At 41.4% G+C, this 9,396-nt stretch overlaps 1 protein-coding gene across 1 annotated transcript; it reads right to left on the bottom strand.

The window, feature by feature from the left end:
- Positions 1–323: 323 nt before the first annotated feature.
- Positions 324–8,661, bottom strand: TM4SF1 (transmembrane 4 L six family member 1). The gene is made up of 6 exons (XM_039240992.1): positions 8,303–8,661; positions 7,788–8,044; positions 6,252–6,341; positions 6,020–6,165; positions 3,079–3,259; positions 324–1,163 (listed from the first exon to the last, which is right to left on the bottom strand). The coding sequence occupies exons 2-6, from the start codon at positions 7,962–7,964 to the stop codon at positions 1,149–1,151; spliced, it is 609 nt and encodes a 202-aa protein (XP_039096923.1). The 5' UTR covers positions 7,965–8,044; positions 8,303–8,661; the 3' UTR covers positions 324–1,148.
- Positions 8,662–9,396: the final 735 nt, after the last annotated feature.

Raw genomic sequence — 9,396 nt, 5'->3', positions numbered from 1 at the left:
ACCTTAAGGCTGGAAAAAAAATAGGGAGAAAAAAATTTTTTAAGTTTATTTCTTTATTTTGAGAGAGAGAGAGAAAGAGAGAGAGAGAGAGAGAGAGAGCGTGCACGTGCACATGAGCAGGGGAGGGGCAGAGAGGAGGAAAGAGAGGATCCCAAGCATGCTCTGCACCATCAGCACAGAGCCCAATGAGGGGCTCAAACTCACCAACCATGAGATCATGACCTGAACCAAAATCAAGAGTCAGACGCTTAACTCACCAAGCCACCCAGGCACCCCAAAAGGGGGAGCATTAAACAAAGGACAGTGAAAGTAAACAAGAAGAGAAATGGTAACGGATACTTTATTTTGTTGTATTGAAACCATCAAATTTGGGGGTTGTTTCCTCATGGTCCTCCTGCCCTTCTTTCTCCTCCCGCAATGTCCAATAAAGCTAATACACTGCTTTATTCCATTTCCCATCTTTTCCTCTTCCAGTTATCCAGGCCTTTTTCTTTGTAAATACATGATCCTTAGTGCTTGTCTTTGAAGGACAAAAGGTGTTCTACCTGTTAGAGTAACTTGGGCCCTGCCCTTAGAGTACTCAAGGCAGCATTGCACGTTTTGATGCCTTCCTTTAGCTCGGGGCACTCCCGCTCTAGGCAAGTATCTGTCTCTCACAAAACATGAAACGCTTCAAAAAAGCCTCTTGCCAGAGATTTGCAGGTGTATGAATGGGAAACACCGTATAAACAGAGAAAAAAGACACGTCTTTTCAAGTTGTTGGGTTTCCTCCTTCACAATCTTAAAAAAAGCAATTAGAACTCTTTCATTTAATAAACCCAGGCACAGATAACAATAATTGGAATGTGATATTTATCCTTATAGTGTTTCTTAAAAACATCACTCAGGCCAGAGTTTGTCTCAGCTACGCTGAGGACTGACCGTCATTCAGTCTATAAATTACCTCATGGGTTTTCTCAGTCCTAAAAAAACAGTTTGCTACGCTCAAACTGACATCGTATGAAGATGCCAGCCTTTATACACATTTATAAAAGTAGAATATATGGAGTATGATACACTAGTACAAAGTTTTACAAATTAATACAAGTAAAATATATAAATTACAATGAAATAGAGGAAGATCCTGGTTCTGTCGTGGGGTGGTTCTTTCAGCAGTCGTATCGCTGTGAAGAAAATGAAATATGCATTAGGTTATAATCAGGCTAAACAAACAATGATGCCATGTTAGTCCTAAAAATTCCCATTTTAAGCAAACATAATGCAGGCTGATCTCCACTTCACGGAGCTTCTGGCCAACAACACAGAGAGCTTAGACAATGCTCATGACATGTTTCCTAAACAAATGGGAAGCATTGTCCTCTTTTAGGGAAAGCTGCAGGAAAGGGTCATGGAAACCACAACTTACTGGGGTTTTCTTGGCTTTGAAAGTGTTTGGGGTAGGTTTTTAATCTTAGGGATTTAAGAGATAATGCCATGGGAGTTTGACACAGGAGTGGGCTCAGTGCGGGTAACCTTCCCAATTAAGTGCTACCAAGTTACAGACTTGACTCATCTCCACTAAAAACCTTGCCCTTTGAAAGTGTCTTTTGTCCTAGAAACAAAAATAGCAGATCTGTACTGTGGTGTCTGTGAAAAAGCCATCTCTTCAGTGACTCAGACAGGAAACCCAGTGGGACTATTTGCTCCCCACCCCCGCTCCGAGAAGAGGGTCACTCTGCCAAGTCACTACAGCAATTCTCGTCATTGACATATTATGCCTGTCCCCAAAATGCACAAGTGCTGATGTCCAGTGGGGCCTCGCCTAATTTAAACTTTGCCTTGTATGAAATCCAAAGCTAAAGATAGATTATATTGGAGTAAGTCTGAGAAGACTCTTCTCTGCCTCTCCCCAACCATACTGCCTAGAAACAACTCCATATTGAAGGTTTCCCACTATGTTGTTTTCTTAGAAATTTGGCAGGCTCCCAAGGAAATAATTAATCTTGCTGTACTTTCCTGATAAGGAAAACTAAATTTTTCTTTTAACTTCCCCTCAAAAATCAGAAAGTTTCCATTTATTCACAGCAAGGTTTTTCATGGTAGCAACGGGCTTTCAGTTTTCATTATTAGATTTTGTCTTATTTTAAATGAACCAAAGGAGTAAATGATTAGGAAAATATAAATTAAGTAATTTTCTGTTTACCTAATTCTATTTTACAGAATAAGACATAAAACAAACGTCCCAAAATTGGACCAAAGCTGGACTTCCATCAATTCATTACCACATGTTTTTTTAAGGAGGATATAGAAACAAGAACTTTCCCCGCTACTAACAAATGCATACTTCTCTCTGAAATCATATCCCCAGGAAACAAGTGCTTCCTGGTTTTCTTTTACTGTGAAAGGCCTTTTTCATGAGCTGCTATTCAAAGGTTATTAGTGACCCTCTGCGCTTAGCTGTTTGGGTATTTTTGTGACTCCTTATTAGAAGGCATTGTAGAAAATCCAATAGGACAGCAAGTGTTGCAGACAGGCTGAGAGCAGGAGCTGGCATAAAATGACCCAGGGTTTGAAGCCTGTTACTTCCCACCTAGGTGATCTTAGACATACTGCTTAATCTCCCACTTATAGTCTCTTCTGACACGTGAGTTTAGCTCCGTGCCTAGTGCAATGAATGTTGACCACTATTTGCATATGCTAGTTGGGAACAAGGGAGCAAGCCAAATTGTGTCTCTTTGGCCAGAGCAGGGGTAGTGAAAGGGGCAATGAGTTTGCTCTTGAAGGGACACTTTGGCTATAAGCAGCATTTTCCTGTATACACAGAGCCAACTACGAAAAACAAAAAAACAAACAACACAAAAAACCCCAAGATAACCCAGCAACTATGATATTCAGGAAGCTTATTACTAAGGGTAAAACCAAATGTTGTAAATGCTTTGCCACAAAGATGATGTAGGAACAAATGTTGGTAGGTTGAGCAGAGTCTGATTTTGCCTTTTCTTCTTTATGATGAAAAGAACAGTGTATTGAAAAGAAAGTAGATGAAAGAAAGTAATTGAATACCCCAGGGCCAGGCTGCAACATTTTCACAGCTCTTACCTGTTGGCGAGAGCAGCAATAGCCACATATTCCTCCCATCACACCATTTATTACTTGAATGAGACATAAGATGAATTCAATTCCACCGAAAGCCAAGAGGATGGAAAATAGAGAAACATTCCATTCTACGATATGCTTGGGTTCAGTGCACAGAGACCATGTGGAGGTATCCAGAAGGTACCTGGGGATCAAAAGAAGAAATTTCTGACACATGACCACATCTAATGGGATGTCTCATAAGCTACTTTCTGTGTGGTACTTTTTTGTTCAGGAAAAAAGAAATTCAATGACCTGTGTCAAATTTTTCTAGTCATTTCACAAAGTAAGGAATTTAGCCCAGATCTTGCTGCAATGATACATGTAAAATTCAACGAAGATTATTGATCACTCATTGTGAGTTAGACATTCAAGTCAGGACTGGGGGTATAATGGTGAACATGGCATGGGGTCTGCCTTGGAAGAGCACAACATCTAAGGGAGGAGACAATAAGTGATCTCAATGCAACAAGTACACTGATCAGGAAAACTAAGTGTAAGGAAGCGCATCTCCCCTAGGCCAGGAGAATATCTGCTTATGTAACTATTCCAGAAGTGTGAGCTCCATGAAGTTCAGAACCAGACCTTTCATTATATATTATATAATGAAATATATATATATTTTTTTTATATATATATATAATATATATATAAATAAATGTATATATATTGGCCCCTAGGCAGTATCTAGCACATAGTAGGTACTAAACACATCTTAGAAGTAATTGAATGATAAATAATCTGAAGTCACTCTGTGAAATGTTAGCAAAACACACTGAAGTCACATTTGACTATACACACACACAGAGAAGTTATATACACACACATATATATATACACAATTTAGGAGATTTTCTAAGTACCTGGGTATTCTTACAGTCTGAAAAATTCAACCTCTGATTACTTTCTTAGAATTTCAGCCTTTGCTACATCAGAAAGCATTTGGATTCTTAATGAAATAGGATTCAATCGTGGGAAAATCTACAACTGACTTAATTCCACAAAGAGGGCTGGTATAAATCTTTTCTTATCACTTCTTCCTACCAAAGCAGAACAAAGGGGCTTAGAATTAGAGACCTAACTTTGAATGGTTCATTGAGCCAATCAGAAACTCAATGTGTTGATTAAAAAAAAAAAAAAAAAGAATTCTGTCCTTATGACCCTGCCTTTCTGTGTATCAGGAGGAAAATTGTAATTTTAGGACACAATGTAAAAAAATTCTTGGCCCACACGGCTATTGAGCAATTAATCACTGGCTTGTGACCATTAGTCATTCCTGATATTGAAATCCCTGGACAGGTTGAAGTGAGGAATGATACAGAAGCAGAAGGCTTCTTACAGAAGCTGGAGTGGGTGGCGGGAGGGGCATACAATCAAACAGCTGTAAAAATGCTTAGTGATATTTTCACTTCTCCTTGCATTCCAGCTGCACCCATCATGATCTTTTTTAGAGGTGGTTTTGTGCAATAGTTTGTATGCCTGTGTATACATGAATACCCAATTTCCACTCACACATTCAGTATGTTCTGAACAAAGTTGAATCATGATCACTATTTTGGCCACCCAAATTTCAAACCCCTGTAAAGCTAATGTTCCTTCAGAGGCTACTATTGGGTTGCATTCATTGTGACTTAGCAGATAATAATAACAGTTAACAGAAGCCAGCCTCAGAGTGTGTCAGCTTCTGTGACAAATGCTTTACATTTATTATCTCATTTATCCTCTTGACAACTGCCATTGGTTTTATTTTACAAAGTAACTGAAAAGCAGAGAGCTCAGTTTACATTTTCCTAGTTGTTGAGGGAGAAATGCGGAGCTGGGATGAAATCCAGGTCCATGTTATTCCATGTTCATGATTTTATGTACTCACTCTATGCTATACAATTCATGCGGGGCAAAGAGTCTTGACAATGTAAGGGCAATTGAAATTCATTATTCATATTATTTTCACTCATGAATCTCATAATGAAGCCTTTCAAAATTCAAAGAAGGATGTCATTCATTTGCCGTCATGTACATCAGTTTCTATCAGCTATTTCTGTTCTTTTCTCAAGAACAGATAAGAAAAAAGTATCGACATAAAACAACAGAGCTTAAATTATCCTGATGCTAAGATCATGTATAAGACCTTAGGTAGCCTGATCACTTTATTTTTTTTTGTTTTTATTATTTTTTTAATGTTTATTTATTTTTGAGAGAGAGAGAAACAGAGTGCAAGTAGGGGAGGGACACAGAGAGAGGGAGACGCAGAATCTGAAGCAGGCTCTAGGCCTCCAGCTGTCAGCACGGAGCCTGAGGCGGATCCTGACCTGAGCCAAAGGTGGACAATTAACGGACTGAGCCACCCAGGCACCCCTCCTGATTATTTAAAATAAAGGGTTTGCTGTACATAGTGATAATATGATATGTGTGTGTTTGGGGACAGTATGATCAATCTGGGGGTTTGGTTAAAATCATACATTTTCCATCCATGTTATGTAAGGATTCCATAATATTTTGTTATAAGATAGTAAAATCAGCCAATTGTTTTGGGATAGTGCACACACTACATGAGCACGAACTATACAGCCAGGCTGCCTGGCTGTCATGTCCTAGCAATGTGACTGTGGATAAGCTACCTCAGCTCGCTGTGCCTCCTTTTCCTCATCTGTAAAACAGGAGCAATAGTGGAAGTCAACTCATAGGGTATCATGAGGGCTGAATCAGTGACTCCATTAAAAAGCACTTAGAGCTTTCCAGGTCAGAGACTGGGCATCCACCCTCTGACACCACTGTCTGGTGCCTGAATCACTGCCTGGCTGAGTGCAGGATGCATGGATAATTGATGCCTTTCTAACTTGATGGGGTTGCCACTATACCATGCAGTGCACAAGAATGCGTGGTCGGAAAGGGAACAATTACTTACTGTCCATCAGTGTGAGCAAAGGTGTAGTTCCACTGGCCACTAGAATCACTACATATTGGTCCTTGCGCCAAGCCCAGGGCTGCCACAATGATGCAGTAGCCAGATCCTGCAATCCCGATGAGAGCCGCCAGGACAGAAGAAAGCATCTAGGGAAAGGAGAGAGCGGAAGTGAGCCAGAGTGTCGCGCCCGCCTCCCAGGGACCATTTTTACCACCCAAGCTGGAGGACCTACCGCGCATCTCTTGCCACAGTTTTCGTGGCCACAGCAGCCACAACAGTCGTCCTGCTCCAACCCAATGAATACGAATGCTGGCAGGAATATCTGGTTAGAAAACAATCAAATTAAAGTCACCATCTTTCCCCAAATTAACGCCTGTCGTAAGGGTCAGGCTAAGCATCTTTTAGTAAAATACCTTTCTTTCTGACAGTGTGGAATCGTTTTGGGTTAGGTTGGCCCAATATCTCAAAGAATATAAAACTATGAAGAAGAAGAAAAAAAAAAAAGAAAAACACCTCTAAATGGATTATCTGCTTGTTTTCATGTAATGGGTCAAAGCATTCTTTAGGGTGAGGGTGCTGTATGGGACGGATACGGTAATAACCCATAAATATGTTTCTCCCACAAGAGTCCTTAACATAGTCCCAGAAGCAAAGTCTGTTTCTGTTAAACTCTGTCTTTAATTCTGCCTTTTCCCCCTTGTAAACACAGATGATACTAACAAGTCTTTAATATAGTAACTGAATCTTTTTTGTAAGTGGGAAAGGTGAAAGCGCTGTATAATAAATAAAAACTTTCTTTGATGATGTGATTGTATGATTGTCGCTTCACAATAAAGTCTTTAAATAAAGAAAGTATGAAATACTCTGAGTTTGAGATCAAAAGAAGTCTAAACAAGGGTGACGTTATATTAAGGACAAACGATTATGTTAACACGATAACAATACTTAAATTCAAAGCCGATTTGCCATACCATCATCAGTGTATTAAATTTAAATGTTTTAATGTCTTTTCTTGACTAAGAAAAATATTCTGTGTGATATTAGCAATTCCATAAAATGTCTTTTTAAACGTCTCAATCCCGGCATTTAAAGTGGTAAGCTCGAATTTGTCCACATTCTTTCCGTGCTGTGGTTGAAGCTAATACTTTCAGCTCCCAGGTTGGCAAGCAATTCCTCTCACTTCAATTAAAAACAAACCTTGGAAAAAACAACACATTCCACTCTTAGCTTCAGTCCCCGATCTGCTGCTAACTGTAGGATTTTTCCTAGACACCACACCCAGGATTACATAAAGGAGAAAATGTATCCTTCTTTTTAAGTAGCAATACACTCATAATTCATAATTTTTTTCTGTCACAGATGCCTGAGAAAAAAATAGCAGATAGTCTGGATCCAAAACTGCTGATTTAGACAGAGAACCAGCGACGCCCTTCCAGCTCCCTAGAACAAATGTTAAATGCCTACCCTCTCCAGTACTAGAAACTCTAGAGTCTCTCAGATCTGACTGAAAAGCTAATATCTGTTTTCTAGCTGTAAAGCGAGAGCGCTTAGCAAAAAGGAAGTTCACTTTTAGTTGAAAGAGGATTTTGTAAAACGTCTAATAAAATTAATACACTAGACATAGCTCAACTTTTGCTCAATCTGCTTTCAAAAGAAGATGAACAAAGATAACTGGATTTGGAAATAGGCATCATAGAAAACTTTCCATGAAAACACCTCTTTAACAGAAGATAAGTTTTTAAGCTTGTAATAATTCTGAACAACTTACCAGCAAGCCCCCTCCTACGATGCCAGAAAAGAACCACACAAAGTGGCTGAGATGGTTTTCAGAGGCATATTTTGTTTCCCCATTTGGAAAGTAAAGCAAAATATTAGCTACAATGCAGAGGATGGCCAGCCACACCAGAGAATGTCCGATGCATCGTGCACATTTGCCGTAACACATGGTGGTGGTGGAGTCTGGGCGGATTTCCCTCTTCACTCTGAAGCTCAGTGATGGCCCAAGTCGGATGAGAGTAAGCCTGCCTGTGGAGAAAGCAAAAGCAGTTCTCAGCCCATTCCTGCAACCTCTTAAATACTCAGTTCTTAGTCACCCGGTTGGGGGAGGGGGAGAGTGGTGAGGTACTTGGCTTTCATTGGTCCTGATTGCAGGCTCCAGTTGGGGTGGGGGGAGGTAGGGGGAATGTCCCGCCCTTCCAATGAAATCGTTGAGACAAGCGAAACCAGGGTAGGGATGTGAGAAACAGCCTGTCTTAAGCAAGAAAGAAAATGATTAATCTTCACCAAGAAATGCACAGTGCTACTCCTTCACAGGATGAAGAATTGACAGGAACACGTAACACAACTTTCAAGTAACTGTCAAGTGTCCGCAGTGTGACCGTGACGGTTGAGGCTTTGAAAGGCAGTGAGCTGTGATCCTGCTCCACACAGCTGTCTGGACAGCTTCCAGTCTGAGGGCTCTGTGTTCACTTCCACCGCTGCACTGACTTAATTCCAGACCTGGGGCAAGTCTCCTGAGCTCTGAGGTTGTCTCCTTGTCTGTTAAAGGCAAGGGGTCCGAAAGCCATCACCCACAGATTTGAGGCGGCTGTTGGGAAAATTACAGAGCAGCCTGTTTTCCTCTGCCTACTGCGTGCTCCAATCCGACTGTCCAGCTTTCCTGGAGATCTGCCTCCAAAACAAACCTGGCACCAAAACAAAGGTGGCATTAGTCAACACAAAGGGCTTGGCACCTTTCTATTCCTGAGTATTGCTCTCAGGCAAAGCGATGCCAGGAAGGGCCAAGGGAGGCCTAAAACACAGGGAAAGGATAGAAAGAAAAAGAAGAGAAGAAAGAAAAAGAAAGAGACAGAAGAGAAAGGGACTTGGCAAGCAGAGCAGGGAAAAGAGACGGAGAGAATGTAGAATGAGCAAGAGAGCCATAGTTGCTGATCAGGGCCCGGGTCTACCTGTGGCCTACCGAGCCAGCTCCTGAGCCAGCTGTTGCAGGCTCGCATGTGAAGCAGAGAAAGGGTGTTACCTCTGTCTCACAGAAGGAGGGGTCAGATTCTGAATGAGGTTAGCCCTTGAATAGCAGCTTGTGCGAGCCAGGTGGGCTGGGGAAGGACAGGGTGGCCAAGTGGGGGCACGATTGGAGGGGACATGTCCCCAGGACAGAATAGTGAGTGCAGAAAAGAGGCAGAAGGCCAAGATGGGGTGTTGTTAGTTCAGAAGGGGAAGGTGAGCAAGGCTGTCGAATCCAGAAGCTCAGGTTGAGGCCAGAGTCTGAAGGATTTGGGCCAACACTGGAGGGCAGGATGCATACCAAATTTGAGGAGGCTAGCTGGGGTTAGTCACACAGAATCTGGACTGGGAGGAACATACTCACAAAGGTGGGG

Source organism: Hyaena hyaena, unplaced genomic scaffold, assembly GCF_003009895.1.
Source record: "Hyaena hyaena isolate Hyena2069 unplaced genomic scaffold, ASM300989v1 scaffold_186, whole genome shotgun sequence".
NCBI lineage: Eukaryota > Metazoa > Chordata > Mammalia > Carnivora > Hyaenidae > Hyaena > Hyaena hyaena.
The sequence above is the reverse complement of the archived record's forward strand: the minus strand, read 5'-3'. Positions and strand labels throughout refer to the sequence as shown.